Raw genomic sequence first — 26001 nt, forward strand, 5'->3', positions numbered from 1 at the left:
AAAAAAAAAAAAAAAAAAACTCTCTCAATCAATTCTTCCAGAAGTATCTAATTCCCACCGAAAAACTAATAAGTTAAAATTGCATTTTCCGTACTTTTAATGATTAAAAGAAGTTTATTTAGTCCCACTTTCAAAAACTTAAATTAATTTTTTTTTTATAAACTCGTCTAGAATAAATTAATTTCAACTGGTTAATTTATTAACTCTAGATTTGTGTCTTTGATCTCGAGCTCTGTGCTATTTACATCAGAACTTAAGAAAAATAAGAGTGCCTAGTGGAACTAAACAAACGATACCAAGTCTTCTCTCGGATTAAAAAAAAATAATTTAAAGCACGTTTAATTATTAGTATTTATATTAGACTATTAATTATTTATCGTCTTCTTTTAATATACAATTATAAAAACGAGAAACCGAACCTCATAGTTATTTATCAACTATTGTTATAAAAATAATTAAAACCAATTTGTTGTTATCACGTTTCATTTCTGATTCACAAATGGTTAATAATGCATTTTTAAAATATTTTTTTTATATTATTATACATTTTTTTCTAGAAAAAAAGTTATTAAAAATATACTTATCAGTGAGTTAAAATATTTTTTTAATAGAACTTAAAACTAAATTGTTGCTAGTTAAATAATAATTATAAATTTCATTAAAAAGGTTTATAGAATATTTTTTATACTATACGAAAGAATTATAATTAAATTTCGACATTTAAAATTATTAAATTAAAATGAAAGAAATTTTAAATTACACTAAAAAAAATAATATCTTAATCTTATAAATATTTTCGAAAAGAAAGACTATCAAATAGAAATAGGACATAAATCCTACTCAAACAAAAAAAATCACCCGTTAATCAAACTGAAAGGAGTCTTTTAGACAACATCATATATGAGATTAATTGTGTGTAGTTCTAACGACCCTAATTAGTGATATCAAAGTCATGCTTCCGACTTTGTCTCCGTTGATAGAATCCATGAAAAGAACATCTCTTACGTCGGTCAATCAGTCCTAGAAGCAATACAACGACACGAGGAGCTAACGATCGGAGGTGCTGCAACCTAGGAATCACCGAACAGCTCTTTCACTCTATAGGAATCATGGGCACGAACACAAACGGGTTATGTCCAAAGTCGACAATATCATATATATACTTGAATCCTACCATACACTTCATATCAGAGAGAGGGAGGGGCACAAATTTACAGAAGAAATCAGTAGAAAATGTGTTGCTCTAAGAGAATTTGAAATGAAAAAGCAAAGCATATGAACAAATTTAGTGTAGAAATAGTAAGAACTCTATAAATCAATTGAAAACCAGAGTTGTTCCACTTCTCATCATCCTCTTAAACTCATCAAAATTCACCATTCCATCCCCATCCAAGTCCACTTTCTTGATCATTTCCTTACAATTCTCAAGTTTCTTCCCTTCATTCATCCCCAAACAAGACAGCACCAAGCCCAATTCCTCCACTGATATCACTCCATCTTTGTCCTTATCAAACACTCCAAAAGCCTCTCTCAGTTCATCTTCATCTTCATCTTCATCTTCATCTTCAACCCTCCTCTGTTTTTCTTCAAAACCCATCACCAATTTCTCCCCCAAAACACAAAACTCTTCAAAATCAATCAACCCATCTCCATTTTCGTCCACCCCTTTCACCATTTCCTCTGCTTCCCTCTCTGTAATCATCATACTCATGTTCTTCAGCGATTCCATCAGCTCCTTCTTCGTTATGAACCCATCTTTGTTCTTGTCAAATGTCCCAAACACCTTCTTCATCTCTGATTTCTTCTTCTCCGGCGCCGGAGACAGCGGAGGAACGGCGGTGGGTTTGAAATGGACAGATTGGGGAGAGGGTTTTATAGATTGGAACCAAGCGGTGAATCTCTTGGTGGGGAAATACATGAGGAAATTGACAAACCCAGCAACGAACAAAACCGCCAAGAACAGAAGGTTCATCACGGATTCCATTGTTGAAGGAGGAGGAAGGTGCAGAGAAGGAGGGATTTGAAGAGAAGGGTTTTAAAGAACGATGAAAAGGGGGAAAGGAATTGAAAGAAACGCGGTTTTGAAACGCCAAATCTGCTTTTTGGATCCCACAAACCGCGTGGTGGGTATTGTTTCTTTTTATTTAAAACTCCATTTTGTCGCTGAAAATTGTAAAGAAGAAATGGTGTGTGTGTGTCATTGCGTGATCGTGCTTCAAAGTCTTTTAAATATGGAAATGATTCCTCCACACCACAACCAATTAATCAATGTTTGACGTAAATTCAAGCATTGCTAATGATAATAAACAAAACTCTATTCACTTTGAATGTGTAATTTAATGACTCGTGCACGCCGACCCGACTAAAAGAGGGTTCATTTCTTTTTCGAAGTTTATTGACGTTTTCAAAGTTTGGGAGCAATATAGTAACATATGAAAGTTCGGAGATTGCTAGTTCGAGAATCTTCGAGGGTTGAATTTTCTTCACTAAATATTTCTTGTTATGACTCGAACGTATTGTTAAGACTTGTGGGAGCATTTTGAAAGAAAACCGGTAAGAGATCGAATAGAGAGAGCTCTAGAGAGAATTTTTCGTTCTCGGTTGAAATTCTCCTTAGGGTCGTAACGAAGAACTTCTATATCGTTGATATACATCAAATAGACTTGTAGCCTAAGATTTCTACAAAGGTAGATTACCCGGTAGTTAAGGCATTACATTATTGACCAAAAGGTCAAAGATGGAGAACAGCCCCGTTAGTTATGTTATTGGTCAAAAAGGTAAAAAATTTGAATTACCTCTAAATAAAAAAAAACTCAAATGAGTTAATTTTTTTTAATCTTATATGACTTTAATCTAATTATATAATAAATTAGGTTATTCAGACCGTCTTAGAATGAGATTATTACGGAGATAGAGATAAGGACGCGCATATACAATTTTTCATTTTTTTTTTAATTTCAACCATTTTAAACGTCCTTTCATTTTCTTTATAATATATACGTTGAAAAGGAAGTCTAACTTAAAAATTAATGGTTGCAACTAATTGTATGTACACATGAAATTGAAACGAATATACGAGTGCCATTTGGAAGCAAGTAACATATAAACAATTAACTATCCCTCGAGGTGGTTTATTTCATTTGGGTTACAATCGATCCTATGTGGGGTCGACCTCTTAGGTCTCGATAACCCTCATAACCCTCATGCGGGCGTTTCTCTAGGTTATGGCTAACCCAATGAAGTTGGATTTGTCTCGTTTTTGTCCCTAGTCTCATCTCTAGGTTTCGTATCCTACATGCTTCATGCTTGTACCTCCGACCTTGAGGCTCAGCTCTTTGTCAACCCGACAGATTAGCCTCCTTTTTCTTGTCTTTGTTGTTGTTTTTCCTTTGGAATGTCCAACTTCTCCACCGAGATGGTCAAACTCTTGGCTTCACCTCAAAGAGTTGACCTCTAGCGTCTAGAAAAGTTATTTCGATCAAAATTAAATAAATATTAAATATTAATAATATGAATAATAAAACATAATTAACGTTAACCCATCAAGTTCCTATCCCTTGGAAGTTTATACAATAAGATGTCATTATAACGTCATTATCATAGCCGATAAGCTTTAAGAGTTATTTGACATGAAAGTTTGAGCTATAAATATTCAAGACTTTGAATTTGATACACCTTTCGTTAGGTTATGTTAGGTTGCACGAAGAAGGAAGAACTTGAAGAAATCTTGAATGTTAAGCCTTTTTTTCTCCAATTTTTCGGTCAAAAGTGAAAAAAAAAATTATATTCCTAATTTAACGACAATAACATGAACTCGATAAAAAAAATTTGAGAAAATGACAAATCTACCCCAAAAACCAAGTAAATAAATCATATTAAATATTCATATAGGTACGTCGAGATTCGAACCTTTTACTTAACAATATAATTACATCGATATCAGACAAAATTAAATAATTAGGTAAAATAAATTATTATTAATTCCTTGTTTCAATTTGATCACCAAAATAAACTACTTGGTAATATTAAATTTGATCCATGTAAAATAATTTTACCATAATTTATAAATAACGGTAAAAATTGCAACAAATTTTAAATTAAATTTAATAGCCAGAAATTACGTTCATGGGTATTTTAGTCTTTTCATAATTTTATTTAATAATAAGCAAACTACGTTTGGTAATCTTTTCAATAATAAATATATATTTGCAATTTTTTCAAAACGCGTAATTAAAAAGTTATTTAAGTTGTTAACCCAAAAGGAACGTTAATCATGTTGGGCCCATCATGTTGGGCCCATGGGCTTCTAATATTGTATTTTTGTTATTTTCAGATCCGAAGGCCCAATCCGATAAATACAAAGAATTTTGGGCCTCACGAATTTGGAGTCCATACAAAAAAAAACCTTTATTTATTTATTTATTTCTATATTATTATTATTTTTATATTTAATGAAGAATGAAAATAGCTAGAGGGGGAGGTTAAATTAACGTATCATTTTACTTGATCGACATAAGAAGTCTCGAGAGCCCGAGAACGATAAGATTTTGATCTAGTTGACGAACTCGTTGGCCATTGAGCGGTACTGATCAGTGACAGCTCGATCGAGCACCCGATACATAAATTTGTAATTTAATTTAATTTTTAAATAATTAATATTAGGGGGGGACTATAGAAGAGACAGGGCCACGCTTGAAAGTGACGGTCCAATGATGCAAAACCGTTCCGGTTCAACAACCTATAATTATTCTGTTAACTTTTTATCACATGCGCTTACGTACACCTCCTTGCCATGGTCCCTCCTCCAGCAATATTATTAATATTATTATAAATTACAAATTTATTTAACGCGTATTTATTAAATATATTTTAAAAGAAAATTGAGGTGGCTCATGTAAGGACAAAAAAAGTGGACATTTAAAGAGCAGCCCAAATATATGTGGGCCAGAGGATGAGACTGTTGAGGAAATGGGCCCTCCAATGTGGGCTGTAAAGGTGGCCCATGAACGTGGCTTTTTCGCTAGTACCGTGAGATATGAAAGAAGTGACACTCAAATTTGTCTCTTTCTGTTTTTGTCTTCGTCTGCCTTCAAATAATTCACTTATTTTCCTTTTTTTTTTAAAATATATTTCTACCGACTAAAATTAATTCTTTTTTATTTATTTAAAATTATTATTTATAAATAAAATACATTTATAAAAATATCTCCAATCCTTCAAAGCGTACGGGATGAGTCAGAGTTGGCAGGTTTAGGAATTGTAAGTATGTTTTATTTTGGTAGGTTGGTGATTGAAGAAGAGTGAAAAATGTCATTCTCATTCTCTCATTCTAGCACATCCCATCCTCCCATTTATTTATTTGTACTATTTTTTTAACATTTAAAATTTAAATACCGTAATTTTAAAAATTTTCAGAATCATGATTTGAATTGGAATGGATAAAAAACGAGCTCTATAAAATAATCATACTATTGTTATATGGTACATTATGCAATTGATATATGTGAAGCCTAGCAAGAGATAAGTCCAAAAAAAATTGTCTTTATTTGATTTTAGGGTTAAAAGGGTCACACTCACCTTTTCTTCAACTTTGGGGAGAGAAAATATGAATTATTACTACATTTTGTTTTCTTTTGCTTGTGCCCATTTTTCAAATTTCCCCATATTTTGTATGTAAAGATCTAAAGTTTGAATTTCCACCGCTACACCGTGTCAACGGTAAAAGAAAAAAGTTACTAGCGACCAGACATCCTTTTCAATACATACAACTTTGCATCTCGGGACGAATGATTATCATAGCCAAGTGCTCAGACTAATAGTTATTTATTGTTTATTGCATGTTCAAGTCATGTATGTCACGGTCATGTTTGTTCAAGGCGTGTTGTCTATAACTGCATGTTGGATGTCCCAATCATGTTTGTCTAGGACGCGTTGTCTATGGCTGCATGCCTGTTCCAAACCCCTTTTCCATGCTTTTATTTTAGATAGACTTTTACTATTTCATGTTGTGTCAAGATGGGGGTGTATGACCCGTTGCCAAAATCATGTCTACACACATACTATAGGAGGATATGACTAGTCGATACTTCTTCTTACTCGGGTTATATGCTATCAAAGTCGTTGTTAGTGTCTAATCTCTTTCAAATGGTTTTCAACGTATTTCCTCGCTCAAGTTTTCTAAAACATTTCTCTCAAACGTAACTCGAGGCTCGAACATACGCCAACGGTATCTACAAAGTCCAAACTTTTCACAGCCAACTTGTTCGTTGAGTTAGAACAAGAGCCACACAATAGTTGTCCCGCTATCTTAAAGTGCGATTGTGACAACGTACACTAATCGTCGTGGCTTAGAGGGCATCTATTGCCCTCTCTTTCATTCTTCGCTCGGTCCGACCCGAGATCCGTTGCTACGAAATTAGGTTTACAATAATAACTCCACAAAATAGCTAGCCTCCTAGCATATTTACAACTTTACCAAAACTCTTACAATAATTCACACAAATCCAACAAGAAAGGGTCCAAAATGCAATATATATATATATATATATATATATACTTCATATTGATTTTGGAAGTGGTTGGATGTTCTTTTACAAATTATTTTTAAGAGGATTGGATCTGTGATACCCAAATGGAATAATTTGGCATACACATAAATGACTTTAAAATAAAAGATGAGATTTGAGGATCACATGTTACCATGTGGGCAAAAGGATGAACTTTCTTTGTCTTTATGATTCTTATATCAATTCCCGCTTAAACTACACGTTTAATCTACAAACTTTTAAGATTGTGTCTGATTCTACGTTTAATTTTATGTCTAGTAAGTCCCTAAACTTTCAACAATTATACTCGATGGGTCTCTCCAATTACTCAACACAACATCGAAAAATTCAAATTCCGAGCCAAAAAAGTCGAAGAACTTAAGAGCGTACTAGACACGAGACTCGAGAAGAGAAGACGTAGGTTAAGTTAGATCCCACCATCTCTCCTCGTCTATATAAAGTTGGGAAGAAAATTGTATAATTTGGTATAGAGTGGTCCATGTTATGGCCTTTCTAACCCGTTCTTTCATCGTCTTCCTCTCAACAAAGACATTCTTGTAAATGTCTTCTTTCAAAGCGAGCTAGAGGTCCTAGCCATGCTTTTCCACAGCTTTCTTGAACTTTCTTCCTCTTTTTTCATTCATCTTCTCAATCATTTCTATGCAAAGTAAAAACCCTTTGGAAGTTCATGAAAGCTGTGGGAGAACATGGCATTTCTAGGCCCTAAATATCCCCCAACTCTCTATTCATCACCCTTTATGGGTACCCTAATTTTCTTGTTCTCTACTTTCAGGTTTTCTCGAGCTAGGCGGAGATTAACCCTCGAGCGCGAAACTAGAACGAGAGCTTGGCTACAAGACCCACCTGTGAAATCCCACATCGAGATGTTGGAGAGGAGAACATAGCATTCCTTGTAAAATTGTGAGGTTAACAGCGATATGCAAGGGCTCTTACAAGTGGTATCACAGCTAGTCATTGGGCGGTGTGCTAGCGAGAATGCTGAGCCCCTAAAGGGTGGATTGTGAGGTCCCACATCGGTGGAAGAGGAGAACGAAACATTCTTTATAAGAGTGTGGAAACCTCTTACTAATAGTCAAAATAGACAATATCTATTAGCAGTAATTTTGAGCGGTTACACACTCTGTGGAAGGGTCATCACTAATTCTCTTATTATCTACTTTCTTTAGAACGTGTTCTTGCATGGTTGCTCAAAGCTTCAAAGAACTAAAAAACCCGAGAAGCCATTCGAACCGAACCGAATCAAATCGAACTAAACCTAAGCGGTTCGAGAGAGAGCTTTCTATTTGAATGAAAATGGTGGGTTAGAGAGAGAAGATTCCTTAATCACCTTTCCTTTTTACCATCAATGATGATGTTCATTTTGCATCTCCTACATTTCTGTGAAAAACGTTAAATATTTGTCTCTTTCTTGCATCAGTTTTTTAACCACTCTCTGTACCCTTAAATGCCACAAAAAACATACAACAACAACAAAAAAAAAACATGTCGCTGTCTCTGTACACCATTTATGAGCTGTTTGTGTGCTCTTTTAAGTAAATAATTCCAAGCTTTGTGTATTGCACAGAGAATGTAAAATGCAAGGCAGCTGCATATTTATTTCTTAGCCTTTTTATCCACACAACGTTGGGGTATATTTTTAATTACCGAGCTCTCTAAAGTTCGATGACTCGAAAAATTCAATCAACCTAATCCAACCCGTATAATTGGCTGACACAAATCTTTTTAGTTTGATTCAGATCTATTTACGTGTGAATTTTCAACTAGAAAGGGTTTTCTGTAAGCCCGATGACTCGAAAAACCTGATTAACCCAATCCAATCCCTATAATTTGAGTTGGGTTAGGTCGGGTTCAAATAGATTCAAATTTTATGAATTTATTTAGTTCATGAGATCTCTCTAGGTTGTGAAGACTTACAAGTTCATTGCATCTCGTGGACTTTGGGTTTTAAATTATTTAGACTTTTGTTGTCCTTATATGTAGGGGTGTGACAAGGAATTTTCATAAGAAATGGACAAAATTCTACTATAAAAATTTTAATTAAATTTATGAGAGGTAAATCCAATCATGTTTGTCCCGAACATATTGTCCATGGTTGCATTCCCATTCCAAGCCCTTTTTACTTGCTTTCATGTCAATATGAAGGTGCATGACCGATCACCAAAATCATGTCTACACTTGCCATAACTAAACATCCCAAAATGTACTATAAGAGATGCAACTAGTTGTCAATTCTTACTATCAAGGTTATATCCTGTCAAAGTCGTCGTTGTTGCTTATTCACGCGTATAACATTGCTTTCTTCAAAACTTTTTTCAACATTTCGATCAAAAGTAACCTGATGCTCGAGCATACGTTGATGTCCGAATTTCACACGACTGACTTGTTTGCTAGGTTAGAACAAGTGTCGCACAATCGTTGTCTCATTCCTACAAGAGTGCAATTGTGACACCCTACGACACGGTCACATTATCCTTATGGACCAACACGGGTCATTTTAACATGTTTTGTCCTCACTCACATATATCCTATATTGGTAAAATAATAATACTAATAAATCTTTTAACTTGGTTTTGGTCGTAGTGTTAGTTAAATAATTATTTATAGTCAAAAGTTTAAATTCCTAATGAATTATTCATATATTAAATAAAAGTATAGTTTTATACAAAAAGTGAAAGTAGACCTTAGTAATGTAACACAAAATTTAATGTGATAAAGAGTTAGGTGCAAATTCACAACCATATGCTTCATTCATATTGAACCTTTTTGACATTTTATTATTATTATTTTTTTAATAATTAAAGTGGTAGGTGGAGGGACACTATTGGATAATAATGGCTTACTTTTCAAAATAATTGAATGGAACAGAAAAATTGAAATAAATTCTTATTTTCTTCTCTAATTTGGGTTAAATTATTATTTTCTTTTAAAAACTTGTCTTTTTTTTGGCATAAAATACAATGTTCTTCAACACACAAAGAGAATGGAAGTAATTCAAGAAAACCCTTTAAAAGCGAACGATGTTGATATCTCAAATCGTTGAGTTTTTCTTCGTAAGTTAATAAAAGATTCGAACCTAGCTTATAGCTTAGAAGATTTCGTTGTTACCGTACCAAAAGTCGATAACTTGACCCTGAAACTAAAAACTTGTGTTTAAACCGTGCTTGTAAAGCTCCCTGAGCTTTAGAAATGTCTAATAAATCTCTAAACTTTGAAACTAAAAACTAGGTTAGTTAAGCTCTCTGAGCTTTAAAAATGTCTAATAAGTCTCTGAACTTTGGAATGTCGAGCAAGTCAAGGACTTGTTAAAACGCTTTTGAAAGTAGTTTAGATACTGAATGTCGATACAGACGGAGAAAGTTCAAAGAGTTGTTAAACATGTTATAAAGTTTTCGGGCTAAAAAAACTCGAATGAAGAGACAAAACCCATGTGTTGGGCTGCAAAAATTGCATAGTCAAGTCGCTATTGGTACTTGGTTTTTGTCACAAAAATACATGTGTAATACCCTCTGTGTCTTCATTGATCTGATGTGAGAGTTTGGAAATTTGTTGGTACTAAAACTAGAAGAAAGAAGGATCATAATTGTTCTTACCCAAATTGATCTTCTCTGCAAAACCCTACCAAAATGTTCATCAACCAAATCTCTTTATATATATATATATATATATATATATATAAAGTGTTGTTTTTTACGGGTTTTCTTATTCTCGGGTAAATGATTCGTGTTTACTTGTGTCTCAACTATTAAAACACGATTTACACTCGGGAGTATTCTGGTCGTGACCAACTTGGTAAAATACCTTCCTGCATCTATTTGATCGACCAGTTCGTGATGAGTGACACGAGCTCATTATATACACTAAAAAGATATTAATCAATACACACTCAATCATATCGTATTATGCTAGTTAACAGCTCCAACTCCACAATTATCAGATATTATTCTCTTTGGGTTTTCCTTTTCGGGTTTTCCTCAAGGTTTTTAAAATGCGTCTACTAAGGGGAGGTTTCTACACTCTTATAAAGAATGTTTCGTTCTCCTCTCCAACCGATGTAATTCAACTTTTTTAACACGAATGTTTTAAATTTCAATGAGAATTTCAAAAAGGGTTATATAACAAACAAAAAGCACGAGTATTATTAAACAGTCGTTTGTAAAAGTAAAATCAATGTGAATTTGGAAGAAAACGATGATTCCAACATAACTCAGCTAGTTAAAACGGTCTGATTTGTGGTTCCTTATCCGGTTTGTTTGGTTGTAGCCTGCAATTGTAAAGGAAGCCTACACATAGAAAGGTGATTTAAGAAGGGAAAAGATTATACCTAAAAGGGATTGAAGAAATCCAGAGGTTGAAGAAGAGGGTTGATCCTTTTATTGTATCTTCCCACAGCTTTATTGAACCGCAGCCATTGAAATGGAAGAAATCCAAGAAGAAAGTAGCCTTTTTGTGAAGAACATGATGATGCAGTTCAAGAAAGCCGTGGAAGAATACAAAGAGGACCAAGAATTCTATCGGAAAATGAATGTAAACCTGTTTGGCAGGTGAGAAAATGAGGGAAAATGAGAAGGAAAGTGGTGGGAAAATCAACATGGTTATGGGAGATTTCAAGGGCTCCAATGGCTTCTACTTATAGCAAAACTTCATGGGTTTCAAGGGCTTAGAAGGGTTTGGTTTGTTTTTGGGTCACCAATCCCAATTAGAATAATGGAAGTGGGTGAGGAGAGAGAGAAATTAGTGAACAAAGCTCGTAAAAAAACCGACCTGTTTCATACGTTCGATTAAGAGATTGGCGCTTCGAATACCCTGAAATCGTATGTCACTGTACCTTCGAAATTTATTATACTTTAGCTCCCGTAATTTCAATAAATCTAAAAATGAGTTCTCATTATCTGATTCAAAGTTGATTTTTCTCTTCTAAGAGTGAACTCGATTCCTTTCAACTTACTTTATTAAACCCCAAATTCTTTTCTATAGACCAACACAGGTTCTTTGACACATTTTGTTCTGGTTCATCTAACATAGATTTGCTCCAAGCAAAGCACCCGAAAAAAAAGACGCCTTGTTGACATAGACAGTAACTTTTATTCTTTTTAAAGCTTTTTTTGGGTAGTTCTATCCAAGATTTCTCGTTCATTCCTATATTCCTCTTTTTACTCTAGTGAAAGTAAATTAATTTAGTAAAAAATAATAGTAAACTGAAAGGGGTCTAATTTTAAAATTGAAAAAAAAAATTAAATTAAATTTAGATATTTAAAAATACATTAACTACAATTTTTATTATAGAAAAATGATAACTTTATCGAAATGAGTATGAATATAATTAAAATATATATTAAAAAAAAAAAAAGTCATAAATGTACGTGCGGTTGGGATCTGACGGCAATGGTGGCAGCACGGTTGGGGCTATTTTGGTAGATCTGTCCCCTCTAAACTCTAAACTCAAGCTGTTCTTCAATACTTAAAAATAATAATATATATATATATATATATTTTTTTTATAATATAGTTTCAAGTTTTAAATATCTAAACTAATTACATTTTGTTATTAATTTTTTTTAATTATATGGATAAATATTAAAATTGGTTGATGATAAATATAAATAGTTTATTTTTATAGTATGAATGTATATATCGCTAAAAAAATAAATACATAATATACGTGTGAAATTTAAGGAATAAACCCGTTATAAGTTATGTTTATATAATAACATATATTTTCTATGTTATTGGGCATCTAGATCTGGTTCTTGTCGTTAATTACTAATTACCAATGATCGGGGCGAAATGGCACATCCCGTTTGCATAGCGAGTCAAAAAGCCATAAAAGTTTGTACGGAGCTATCAATAAATTTCGACAAAATCAAATATCTACGTTTTGTACATAAAAGAAATGTCACCAAGGGGCTCAACCGTAATTTAGTTTCCTTGGTCATTCTGTGAACTTGATCGAGAACCTGTTGGTCAAAGGAAAGGAGAGGTCCTAATGTCGGGAACTTGGCTAGAAAGTGTTCTTGGTCAGAAAATGTCACCATACATATAAGTGTTTTAATTATAATCAATTTTTTAAAAAAATTAAGAAAATACATCGTAGTTAAATACTTTATTAACACGTGACTTTTTCTAGTTCAACAAAAAATGCATGCCATGGTTAGGTATTCGAACCTCGAACCTTTGATTTTTTTTATAAAGTACACGTTTTATGCAATTGAACTATACTCCCGCTATTAACACATTTATAAGAATCGTAATGCATTCCTTTATATATGACCTAACCCATCGTCATGTGTGAGTAAGGTGACAATTTTTCCCAGCCTCACGAGCTAATATCAACGCAGTTTAATAAATAAAGAAGTTAACTATTATTAGTCAATGTTCCGATCTCTCCTCTATAATTATTGAATTAATAATAATAAAAATAATAATAATGGAATAATAAAATTAAAAAAAAAATCCAAAAAATTAGAATAGGGGCCTAGGGGAGGAGAGGTTGATAATTGAAGGTTGCAAAAAGGAGCATCTCAGCCATCCATCTCAAGTTGAGTGGATAATATTAATTAAATTAGAATTTTTATTATATTAAAATTTAATATCAACATTATTTTTTTAATTTAAAAAATTTCAAAGTATCAAGTTAAATATAAATTATCATTAATTAATTTATTAACCGCGTTATAAATTTTGTATGATTATTCTTTTATAATATCATATATAATATAATTTTGTATTTTAAAACATTAAATTTGAAATCCTAATAAATTAAAAGACATAAAAAAAAAATTGACTGATTTATTATATGAACTATTGATTATTTTGACTCGGTTTCTAGTTTTAATTGACCTAATACTATAATTTTTAGATCTCGTACCGATTTAAACCTACCCGACCCGAAAAGGTTTGTTGAATGTTGGAGACATATGCTTGGAAATGCATGAGTTCTAATTTGTCAATATGTTTGTTGACATTTTCTTGCTACTCCTCATAGTGTCCGACATTGTTTGTCTATCTTTTGATTTAACCCACAATTTTGTCTCTCTTTTCCTCTTCCTTTTTTTGTTATGTCGGGTTCATAATCCAATTCTTCGTGATAAAATTTTTCATATTTTATTACCTTAAAAGTTTCTCTAATTCTCTATTGTTTTCGATTGGATCGAGACTGTGTTACCTTCGAGGGGAATCGGGATTCATCTTTTCCAATGAAAAAAAAAAAAGCTAACTCAAAGTTCGTGTGGATCGAAAAGTATAAAAAAAAAATTATGTGGGATACGCTTATAAAACACTATTGAACTTCAAATAGAAATTGTGATGTTCGTGTAGAAAATGATTACATGAATGAACAAATACCATATAAATGAAAGCGATCATGAAAATAAGAAGTTATGATTAACAAATACTAATAGTTACTGTCTATATCAATTAGATGCACTCTTCTTTTCAATTTCTCGATGATAAGAACTTCTAAAGTGATCATATTTAATTTGTAGTATTCCTACATTAGGTGATTTAACCGCCTAAGCTCATAGCTAGTAGATATTGTCAACTTTGGCCCGTTGTGTACGTCGTCAGCATCATGAATTTAAAACGCGTCTACTAGAGAGATGTTTTCACACCCTTATAACGAATGCTTTGTTCCTCTCTCTAACCGATGTGGGAACTCACAATCCGCCTACCTTCGGGGCCAGTGTCCTCGCTAGCACATTGCCCAGTGTCTGGCTTTTATATCATTTGTAACAGTCAAAACCCACCGCTAGTAGATATTGTTCGCTTTGACCAGTTATGTATTGTCGTCAGCCTCACGATTTTAAAATGTGTCTACTAAGGAGAGATTTCCACACTCTCATAAGAAATGTTTCATTCCCTTCTCCAACTGATGTGCGATCTAACATGTGACCTCTTAGAAGTACTACAGGAAATAAGTATCATGATCATATCGCAGATGACGCAAATTTATTAAGTCCCGATTTCAAATTCTAAATTTTGGGTATGGAACATTATAAATTGTGGGTATGGAACATTATAGAAATAATACATTTTAATCCTAAAATTTGGTTTTTGTTGATGTTTTTTTGTTATGGTTTTTGTTGGCATTAAATTTCTCTCTAAACAAAATAATCTAAATAGTTTAGTGATTTCTTTGTCCTTGAGAAAAGCAAATGCTTCACCTTTTGAGACAAGACAACCTTTTCAAGTTGAAAATATAAACATTATGGGTAAATGAAACATTAGTTATTTCATTTGCCCTAATTTCGGGTAAGGTGGAACGTTTTGTTGAAGAAACCTGAGATTTTATCTGAAAATCAATGGAAACTAACAATTCGTGTATTTTATAAAAATTAGGGTTTTTAAATTTGAGATCTCCACACGTTCATGTGTAACCGCCTGAGCCCACCACGGGCAAATATTGTCATCTCTGAACTTTTCTTTTTTTAGCTTCTCAAAGTTTTTAAAACGCGTCTACCTAGAGAGATTTCCACATCCTTATAGAGAATGTTTAATTCTACTCTTCAACCGATATAGAATCTCACATCAAGGGTATGAGTTAAAGTCTCACACGAGTTAGAACAGAAAAAGTTAGAATTAGCCTACCACTAGCCGATATTGTCTTATTTGGACTTTTCTTTCCGAGTTTCCCCTCAAAATTTTTAAAACGCGTATGCTCGGAGAGATTTCCACATCCTTATAAAGAATGTTCTATTCTCCTCTTCAACGATACAGAGGCTCATATGAAGGGTATGAGTTAAAGTCTCACGAGTTTGAACACAAAAAAGGTAGAATTAAAAAAAAAAAAAAAAGTTATAATGAACATTAATTATGATTAAGACTAATAAATCATGACCATTAAGCATAATCTTATTGTAATTGACAGAAAACGAAAAGATTGTCGGTGTGGTTGAAAGTCGGGTGTCGCCCACTTTGGAACTTCCTCAACCCATATGGCAGAAAACGATGCAGCCCCGGCGTGGATGGCGAGGGAATGGGCAACGCCAATACCCTCCGGCATCAAAGATCATACCCTATAAAAATTGTTACAATTACACACGATTCTCTTTCCCGATCTCATTTACGAGAACATTTTCTTCAATTTTTTGTACCACTCGCACCATTTCTCCGTTCTCGAATTTAACTAGGGTTAGTATAGCAAGACCCAATAACTTGAATTATCTCGAATTTAACTAGGGTTAGTATAGTAAGACCCAATAACTCGAACAATCTCGAATTTAACTAAGGTTCGTATAGCAAGACCCAGTAACTCGAACAATCTCGAATTTAACTAGGGTTAGTATAGCAAGACCCAATAACTTGAATTATCTCGAATTTAACTAGGGTTAGTATAGTAAGACCCAGTAACTCGAACAATCTCGAATTTAACTAAGGTTAGTATAGCAAGACCCAGTAACTCGAACAATCTCGAATTTAACTAGGGTTAGTATAGCAAGATCACTGGAACAATCTCGAATTTAACTAGGGTTAGTATAGCAAGACCCAATAACTCGAACAATCTCGAATTTAACTAGGGTTAGTATAGCAAGACTCAATAACTCGAACAATCTGATTAACTTAACTCAACCCAAACAGTTTAAGTTATGTTATAAACTTATTTATACTTATTTTTCGACGGTTTATTCTTTAACCCCTGTTAAACATAACTTTTTAAGTTTTGAAATGAAAATTTTGGAAATATATATTGAAAATAAATTGCAAATCTTAATTCCATCACTCCTTAATTCTTCAAAAACGCTACTTCTCGATCTTCTCTTGAAGGCCTTATATAATCCAAGTTGTAATAATAAATTGACTTGCACGTGCTACAACCAATAGTGGATCGTTCCATCAAATTTCTTTATATCAAACCGTGTGGAACTCACAAATTTTGACATATATGCTTCACTTCTAGCAAATTAGTAAATACTGAAGAACTCACACAATCGAGAGTTCCATAACTTGTTATAAGGATTTTTTACTTTTTGATGTCAAAGTTACGATAATGCTAAGACGATATAGAATACTTAGAAACTGCTACTTACACCATTTTTCTCGCTCGTTAAATAGAGTTAGTGTCCATTTAAACAACTTTTTTTAGAACAATAACAACAAACAACGTATAAAGCAAAAACGACACCTCATGCCTACGAAACGACCCCCAAAACTATTTCTTTAGAGATCATGTTTCATTAATATTTTTTAAATTTTTTAAAAAATTAAAAAATATCATTACAGTTAGAATATATTTAAAAAATACATATGAAATTTTATGGAATTTTAATTTTAAAAGTGACATAACAGTAAAGATATATATAAATGTTTTGAAGTTTATAAAAAAGTTTAATAAAATTGAGACTGACAATGAATAGACTCAGACAATAAAATTAGAGACTGTGAAATAAGAAAGACTAACAATAAATAGGCTCAAGCAATGAAATTATGAGACGAGGAGAGGGCACAATTTCACGACCTTTTCTTAATTATATACTTTTATTGTATAATTATCTATATATATATATATATATATATATATTTATTTATTTATTATTGAGAAAATTGAATAAATAAATAAATAAATAAAAACAATATTGGACCCTAAAGGGAGTCCAATACAGGGACCGTCTTAATTTTGATTTCGATTTCGATTTCTTTTCCCCCAATTCCTTCTCCCTTCTCTCTCGGTCCACTTAGCTCAAAGCCCAATTTCTCTCTCTCCCAGTTAAACCCTAGATCTGAATCCATCGCCGGCCCTGAAGCTCCGTCGCTGGGCTTGCAACGCTCATCGAAGAACTCTTCGTCTTCCTTTTCTCCGTCTTAATTTCCGGTAAATTTCCTTCTGCATTTCTCGCTCGATTTCTCTACAATTTTCGTTCGCGAAAAACCTTTTATTTTCTTCGTTTTATGCCTTATGTTCTATCGGAAAATTGTATTCATGTTATTTAACATTGTTTCTGTTTGTGTTTGGGATTTTGGCGTTGGATTTGCTTCTTGTTTCGTTATGGTTTCATTTCATAGTTCGAATTCTATAGGCGCAGCCGATTCTGTGTTTGGGGAATCATCGGGATTGTTTTTGTTTCTCGATTTTATGGGTTTTCCTTTGATCTGGGCTGTTTGCTGGAAATTAAGCCCAAAGCTTGATGAACCAAACCCTAGATCGTACTTCGAATTACCTTTTATTAGCCCGTGGGAGAAATTATCGGAATTATTAAAAAAAAAAAAAAAGTTATTATTGACCTGGCTGGATCCCACGTGGGCTCCACGGTGGGCTGGGGGAGTTTTGCGTTTGATTAATTAAGGCTTTTTTTCAGCCATACATAAAGTGGTCTGGTTACTGGTTAGGCTTTTTTTTTCTGGCTAAGATTGACACGTCATCTTCAATGGCCCCCGATCCACTCGTACGGCCTACATTGTACACCAAGTTCGTTCTTTTAAGTGTATAACTGTCAATAAAGTGTAAATAAATAAAAATACCCTTTGACTTTAGTAAAAAAAAATGCAACTTTCTTTCAACAATACTTTTTTAATCTTTCAAAAAGTCTAAAAAATACCTTAATTTTTTTTAAAAAAAAGTTTAAACTTAGTTTTGGATGAAAACGGTTAATAATTTGTTTAAAAAATACTCTTGAACTTTTAAAAAGATTTAAAAAAATATCAACTTTTAAATGTGTTTCAAATACCTTTTAAATTTTTAGAAGTTTCATGAGTACCCTTAAACTTTTTTAAAATAATCTTACTATTAGTTGTCAAAAATACTTGTGAACTTTCAAAAGTAACGCTAAGAGGGAAGATAATTTATGAGATGTTAGTAAATGATTTTCGTCCATATATTGATGGTAAAAAACTTTTTTGAACAAAGGTGTGCTACCTTTAAAATTTCATGGATATGTTTTTCAATATACAACCTATGACAGAATCGAAAATTTCGGGATCTATTAAATACAATTGAAAGTTTAGAGGTCAAACACTTTTCAAAGTTCAAGCCACAGATTGGAAAGGCCAACGGCTAAAAACTTTGTAATTTAACCTTTCAGTGTATAGAACCATATGTTTTGTTTCAATTTCTTTAGCCTTCTCACATGTACTATAGCTAGTAATTCTGTATTTTTTTGGTACTATTTTCCTAGGTTCATCCAGAGGTTTGCTTCACTGTTCTTGTAAATTTCTTAACTTCATTATTTTTAATCGAATGCGGTTGTTAGGCCAATACTGGACTGTTAACGGAGTTAGCTCTCAAACATTCTGCAATTAACTATAAGGCCAGGCTATGTAATATCTTGTTTGTACAAATTTGAAACTTAAAGGTTTTCGTCCTTTGTTACCTCTACTTACTGGTTGTTTCTTAATATCCCGATATTTATGCTTTCCTGTGATCTACACTTCAACGTTATAGGCTGTAGATATCCTTGTCTAAATGTAGATGGTTATTTTGTAGCAGGAATTCTTTCTTCGGGTTGTAATGGATACACCTCATGAAATGATGTTAACTCCCTATGTGGAAAAAACGCCAAACTCTGATGAATATGGTGCGCTGACCAACACAGAACAACAGCCGAGCAAAAGGAGGAAAAAGAAGTCCATAGTCTGGGAGCACTTTACCATAGAAAATGTAAGTGCTGGATGTAGAAGGGCGTATTGCAAGCAATGCAAGCAAAGTTTTGCATATAGTACGGGATCAAAAGTAGCCGGTACTAGTCACCTAAAACGGCATATTGCTAAGGGAATATGTGCTGCACTTCTACGCAATCAGGACAAAAGTCATTTAACGCCATCGACTCCAGCTTCGAAAGGAAGTGATCCGCCAAAAAGACGTTATAGAAGTCCCAACTCATCTTCTATCATGTTTGATCAGGAACGATGTTGCCACGAATTCACTCGGATGATTATTATGCATGATTACCAACCCCACATGGTTGAAAATCCTGGATTTGTATCTTTTGTACAGAATATTCAACCGCGATTTAATGTAAGGGATTTCAACCATTTCCAAGGGGACTGCATTGGAACCTACCTAGCAGAAAAGCAAAGTGTCATCAAATTAATTGAGGGTATTCCAGGGCGCATCTGTCTTTCGCTGGACATGTGGACATCGAGTAAAACTGTCGCTTATGCTGTAATAACAGGTCATTTTGTGGATAGCGATTGGAAGCTGCACCGGCGGATTCTCAGCGTGGTCATGGAACCATATCCTGATTCTGATACAGCCCTAAGTCATGCAGTTTCAGAGTGCCTTTCTGATTGGAATTTGGAAGGTAAACTATTTTCTCTCACCTTTGATCATCATGCCACTGAGTCTGCACTTGGAAATTTGAGGCCCCTGCTTGCTATCAAAAACTCCCATATCCTGAATGGCCAATTTTTGGTTAGTAAATGTATTGCACGTACATTAAGCAGTATTGCAGATGATGTGTTAACTGCGGGATCGGTCATTGTTAAGAAAATTCGGGATTGCGTAAAGAATGTGAAGTTGTCTGAGTCTAATGAAGCAAAGTTTCTTGAGCTCAAAGAACAGCTTCAGGTCCCAACAGAGAGAAGCCTGTGTCTGGACGACCTAACACAATGGAACACAACTTATTTTATGCTGATTGCTGCACTTGAGCTGAAAGAAGTGTTTTCGTGTCTGGATAATTCTGATCCTGATTATAAAGAAGTGCCAACAAGGGATGATTGGATGCAAATTGAGACTCTTTGCACATGTTTGAAAGTTCTCTTTGATGCTGCAAGCATTCTCAGCACTATAAGCAACCCAACCGTGATTACGTTTTTTCACGAAGTATGGAGGATTCACTTGGAGCTTGCTCGTGCACTTGCCAGCGAAGACCCATTCACTTGCAGCCTCTCTCAAATGATGCAAGAAAAGATCAACAAATATTGGAAGGATTGTGGTCTAATTTTGGCTGCAGCTGTAGTTATGGATCCTCGGTTCAAGATGAAACTTGTAGAGTTTAGTTTCAATAAACTTTATGGTGATGAAGCTCCTGCTTACATTAAGATTGTTGACGATGGGATCCACGAGCTCTTCCATGAATACGTCACACTTCCGTTGCCTCTAACGCCAACTTACGCCGATGAAGGGAATGGAGGAAGCAACGTCAAGTCAGAAGGACTTCAGAGTGAAAGTCTTCTGTCAGACAATGGTCTCACCGATTTTGATGTCTTCATAATGGAGACTTCGAGCCAGCAAATGAAATCCGAACTTGATCAGTATTTGGCCGAGTCGCTGCTGCCTCGTGTGCAGGACTTTGACTTATTAGGCTGGTGGAAGCAAAACAAGATGAAGTATCCAACTCTTTCAACAATGGCTCGTGATATTTTATCAATACCAGTTTGTACTCTCCCCCCAGAATCGATATTTGATATGGAGATCAAGGAGATGGATTCATATCGAAGTTCATTACGACCTGCTACTGTCGAAGCAATTATATGTACACGGGACTGGATCCAATCTGATTTTGCAGAAGTTTCTGATGCACTTGTAAAAATGGAATATTAGAGCCTAAACCTTATTGTTTTCTGTGTATTTATTAGGCTGTGGAATCATCTATATCCTTTAAAATCTCTTGGCCACCATAGCTTTTGTACTCCAATTTCTTTACAGGTTGAATTTGAGGTTGAAGAGAGTTATTGGTCTCTGTCACCAATTGAGAGACCAGTTTTATTGGAATGAGATTTTAGCTGGTCTCTGTTCCTTGACATGTTTTTTACATTTTGATTGGTTGTCTTGAAATTGGTAATTCCCCAGTAAAAAGTGTCCCATGAAGGTGATGGAAAGGAGTTCTTGTATGTACTGTTTTTTAAAACCTGTGCCAAACATGACGTCTTTGCATAGTAACCTATGATCGTAAAATACATGTCATTGTTGTTTAACTATGTTCGTTTTGGCAAGACTCGCTCATACTCATTCGTGAGCAATTATATTTGATCTCTCTATTCTCTGTTATGATCTAACAGGCCAACAGTTACTAGAAGATCATGCTGTGATGAAAATCTTGCAAGGAACTCGAACGAATGCTAACCGATGTTTTACAAGGTACAGAATCCTCTCTATCTCTCATTCTAACTATAGCAAATGGGTTTTTGAATTTTGCCTAATTAGAGCTGTTTTCAATGAGGAAGGCCAAAGTTAAGCCTTCTAAGCCACAGTGAATGAAGCAGCATATGAATTACATCAAATGGCTTAGCAGGCCTATTTATCTTGAAATGCCGCTTTACTTTCATCACTCCTTTGTACATCTTCAAATACTTCTCTTCTGAGATAGCCTTCAAGATTGTTTTTATTTCTGGTATTTTCTTAACAGGTATCTGCACCGAAAACCGACTCCAATCTAGAACGTCGCTGAATGGTAATGAATAATTATCAGAAATGATCACTGGAACACAACCACCATAGATGGCTTCCACCACCCTCGGGCTTGCCACTTCATAGCCACTCGGGCAGAGACAAAACTTGCTTTTTCCAATCAATTTGGTGTAATTTTGGTTCTTAGGAAGGTATTCATGAACTTGAACTTCATTGTCTTTTTCCTTCCAATGTTGGATCATGATCTTCCTTATGTATCCATGAGCTCCTCCAGCGAAGAAAGCTAGAATTGTGCGGCTTTCTGGTGGCTGGCCTAAGTCAGGTGGCCCTAAAGTTCCAGGATGGATGTTGATTTCTGGGAGTGAAATGTCTATGTCGGGACGAAAGCCTTCTGTGATGTTTGCATTGCATACTACCCTGATGAAGTTCTTGAACAGTTGGGGGTTGGCATCTGACATTTCTGGTGCCTTGAAATCACCATTAAAAGTTTAGAGGAAGCATTAGAAAAAGAAGAAACAGAGACTTGATAACAAGTTGGTTGAATCTTATTTACCCAATCATGGCATGAAACCATAAAATGATCAGCACCTTCGCTTCGGTTCCAATATGGATACCTGTTGGCAATTACTCGAATGTAATCAGTTATCACATGGTGCATCCGATCACGGTTGTAGTCGGCGGGAGAGGTAATTGGTCTGTAAATGAAATGAATGATGTTGGTAATGCTCATAGGGAGAAGAAACACATGAGCTTGATCAGGATGGCTAGCTCTAAAAGGGCTCTTGCTGCAATCTAACTCATCTATAAATTGGCCTTCAATGGCGTATATGCTATTCAATGGACCATCATGGACCAGAGGCTGTTCCCCTTCTCTGTAACTCCATACCTTGAACCTCTGCACCATTTCTATGTGGCTTCTGCATAACATTTTGGATATATACTTTAAGCATAGTTCATCAAATCACTCAAATTTTATATCATATATTCATATGTTTGTTCTTTTTTCAGTAGGAAAAACTCAACTGATGAAAAGCATAAGGATTTCGGTAAATGGAGCCTCTGGGAATGTAAGTTTCTTTCTTCTCTGATGTGAAGTTTTTCCACCGAACTGCATTTCGGATCGACACTCGAGCTTCGGCCAAACTTGCTTCGATCATCCTCAAGCTCGTCTTCTTCTTCTGCTCCACAAACCCATTATGAAAACCAAAACACACACACACACAAAAACAAAACAAAAGAACTGAAAGGGAGAGCTTTTCTTCTTTCATGCTTACTTTGATGAATATAGCTTTCATGGGCTTGTTGCCTTCTCTCATGGCAGTTATGGGAAAGAAAGATGCTAATGGAATAGCTTCAGTTACTTGTGACAGGTCAAACAATGGCGGAATAGAGAGAAACAGGAGAACAAAAAGAAGAAGAAGAAGAAGGCATGCTGGGAGTAACAAGCAGCGGAAGCTTGCCATGGCTGAACTCTTCAAGCTCTCTCTCTTGCTCTAAGCTTTTGAAAGAGAAACTGAAGAGATTGCAGGCACAAAAAGGTTAGAAACTCTTCCTTCTTCTTCTAAAATCGATGTGGTGATTAATTAATGCATTACGTTGAATGATATGGTGGAAACATTGCTTGGAAAGAGTGATGCTTGTGGACACCGGTACCTTAAATAAGAATTCTTAAGAACTCAGATTCACAAATCTAATTAAAAATTAATCTACAAATCTATAGTTTTCTACTTCATTTTCATTTTGTTTACATGAGATGATTGAACTTTAGATACCCTCTTCATGGAGATATGAAAAATCTCGATATCTGAATACTCTAAACTTATTCAAGTCACTTTTGGTTTGCTCAAGATAAGAGACAGAAGTGTTTGGTTAAACGTTTTGTTTGTGATGCCTGGAAATAAAATGTTTGGAAAAAAATGTCAATCAATTGTCAATTGAGTTGTGTTCATGAGAAATGGAAAATTTCATATTTCAACCATTAATTTTAGATAATTAGTCGTGGTTAATTATTTTATTTTTATTAAGTTAAATTATTAAAATAATTCTAAGTAATTAAATTTTCATTTTTATTTTTGGTAATCAATCTTAATAATTATCTTCAAATAAATAATTATAATAAAATTATATAGTTAATAGTCCGTAGCATGTTAAAAATCTAATGAATATATGGTAGAGTAAATTATAATAAATGAGATATATTTTATAGATCTTGTATATTTATAATAATTTATTAATATTAAAAAAATCATGTATAAAATAATTATTACAATAGAACACTTAATTATTTTTCATTAATTATAATTTATTATTATTAACTAGAATTTTAATTTGAATCAATTGATTATCCTTCAAAATTATTATATACTAATGAATGAGCTGATCAAAATAAGTCCTAATAAATAGTTAATTAAAAAAACATTACAATTTACTTAACAGATTATCAACTTGAATTGTATTAGATTCAAATAAATAAAATGTTTTAAGGGTTTAATTCGTTCGACTTAACTTTAAAATTAGTTTACGTTTGAAAATTAGTTTTATTTTTTATTTTTTTTTATAATATATATTTTTTAGAGGTCAATATTAGAAAATAGAACTTAAATTTAGGATCTTGGGTCACATACTTTAATTGAACTTCAAGCAATGTATAGAGATCCACAAATATCTGAAGAGAGAGAGGCTCCAATTCTAATATCTTTGGAAATTGTACTTTTTTTATTTATGATAATTTAGATTTTGTTTTGATTTTGATTTTTTATTTTTGAAAATTATATTTATTTTCCTACCATCATTGAACATCCCCATCTCGTCTACGATCAATTGTACATGTTCAATCCTTTCAACGTTGTTTGCAAAATCATCAACTGAGAATAGCTTAGAAGTATCCTCTTTTTCAACATCCCCGACTCGTTAACACATTAGTGACCGTCACCGGCCTCATGTATGTCTCGACATGGCTTTCTAGATAAGGAAATCCTTTCGCTTTCATGATTAAGTTATATATATCACTGTTGAAAGCATCAGCTACAGTCTTGGAAATAAGGAGAACAAACATTTCTAAAGGCAGCAACAACAAATTATTGGTCAATTCAAGCACAATAACAAGGAGAGAAACCCTTGTCCTCGGCCATTATACATACCAAGATGCCATCTCTTCAAAAGCAAACAGTACGCCACCAACAGGAGCACAAAAAGCACTCCATAAGTAACAAGATCTCGAGATATGAAACCCCCCGACTTGGTACCAAGGATGCAATATATGTTGAGGATTGTTGGGAGAGGAGTTCCACATCCGCTAATTTATGAGTTTATAAGTAATAAATGTATCTATATTGGTATGAGATCTTGCGGAGAAACCAAAAGCAAAGTCATGAAAGTCTATGCTCAAAGTGGATAATAATATCATACCATTGTGGAGAGTCGTGGTTCCTATCACGATATCAAAGTCATGCCCTTAACTTAGCCATGTCAATAGAATCTTCAAATGTCAAACAAAGAAGTTGTGAGCCTTGAAGATGTAGTCCAAAGTGACTCAAGTGTCAAAAAATTGTGTATTTTGTTCGTGGGCTCCAAAGGAGTCGAGTTTCAATTAAGGGGAGGCTGTTCGAGGGCTCCATAAGTCTCAAGGGAGGCTCTATGGTGTATTTTGTTCGAGAGGAGGATTGTTGAGAATTGTTGGGAGATGAGTCTCACATCGACTAATTAAGGGGTTGATCATGAGTTTATAAGTAAGGAATACATCTTCATTGGTACGAGGCTTTTTGAGAAAACCAAAAGCAAACTCATGCGAGCTTATGCTCAAATTGGACAATATCATACCATTGTGGAGAGTCGGGGAAGAATCCTATTCTCGATCCAAACAAATAGGAAGATTACTAAACTAGCTCGAAATAAGCTTCCACTGCTCATCATCAGTATTGAAGAAATCAATCATTGTGCATCTCCTTGACTGGTCTAGCACAAAAGTTTGCAAGAGAGAAACCACCATGAATTACTTGGCTCTTTGTTTAAGAGAGTTTGAGAGTAACTTCAGAACAACATAGAACGAAGAAACAGCAAAAGAGGAATTCCAAGTCATTACCAATGCTTCAAAACAAAGGAGAAATCCTACAACTTACAAGTACAAACCCTGAAGAAACGAGGAAATTCTGAAACTCA

At 34.1% G+C, this 26001-nt stretch overlaps 3 protein-coding genes and 1 long non-coding RNA gene across 6 annotated transcripts; 2 read left to right on the top strand and 2 right to left on the bottom strand.

Annotated features, from left to right (window-relative positions):
• Nucleotides 1–1077: 1077 nt before the first annotated feature.
• On the bottom strand, nucleotides 1078–2128 carry LOC111450782 (calmodulin-like protein 7). The gene has a single exon (XM_023091070.1). It carries the CDS (start codon nucleotides 1982–1984, stop codon nucleotides 1316–1318), a length of 669 nt encoding a protein of 222 aa, XP_022946838.1. The 5' UTR covers nucleotides 1985–2128; the 3' UTR covers nucleotides 1078–1315.
• A 4910-nt stretch (nucleotides 2129–7038) lies between these two features.
• On the top strand, nucleotides 7039–7979 carry LOC111450587. The gene is made up of 2 exons (XR_002711840.1): nucleotides 7039–7102; nucleotides 7339–7979. It is a non-coding gene; the product is annotated as an uncharacterized LOC111450587 (long non-coding RNA).
• Nucleotides 7980–17158: 9179 nt separating this feature from the next.
• LOC111450425 (zinc finger BED domain-containing protein DAYSLEEPER-like) lies at nucleotides 17159–21236 on the top strand. Of its 2 annotated transcripts, none has more exons than XM_023090535.1 (2): nucleotides 17159–17370; nucleotides 18979–21236. In XM_023090535.1, exon 2 carries the CDS (start codon nucleotides 19003–19005, stop codon nucleotides 21034–21036), a length of 2034 nt encoding a protein of 677 aa, XP_022946303.1. In that variant the 5' UTR covers nucleotides 17159–17370; nucleotides 18979–19002; the 3' UTR covers nucleotides 21037–21236. The 2 variants fall into 2 exon arrangements, with proteins under 2 accessions (XP_022946303.1, XP_022946304.1); XM_023090536.1 differs by having other exon boundaries at nucleotides 18982–21236.
• Nucleotides 21237–21579: 343 nt separating this feature from the next.
• LOC111450429 (probable glycosyltransferase At3g42180) lies at nucleotides 21580–23306 on the bottom strand. Of its 2 annotated transcripts, none has more exons than XM_023090541.1 (4): nucleotides 23118–23306; nucleotides 22867–23021; nucleotides 22397–22760; nucleotides 21580–22310 (listed from the first exon to the last, which is right to left on the bottom strand). In XM_023090541.1, exons 1-4 carry the CDS (start codon nucleotides 23304–23306, stop codon nucleotides 21648–21650), a joined length of 1371 nt encoding a protein of 456 aa, XP_022946309.1. In that variant the 3' UTR covers nucleotides 21580–21647. The 2 variants fall into 2 exon arrangements, with proteins under 2 accessions (XP_022946309.1, XP_022946310.1); XM_023090542.1 differs by having other exon boundaries at nucleotides 22867–23024; nucleotides 23118–23241.
• Between the last annotated feature and the right edge of the window lie 2695 nt (nucleotides 23307–26001).

The sequence above is a fragment of the Cucurbita moschata genome, unplaced genomic scaffold, assembly GCF_002738365.1.
Source record: "Cucurbita moschata cultivar Rifu unplaced genomic scaffold, Cmos_1.0 Cmo_Scf00012, whole genome shotgun sequence".
NCBI classification, from domain to species: Eukaryota; Viridiplantae; Streptophyta; class Magnoliopsida; order Cucurbitales; family Cucurbitaceae; genus Cucurbita; species Cucurbita moschata.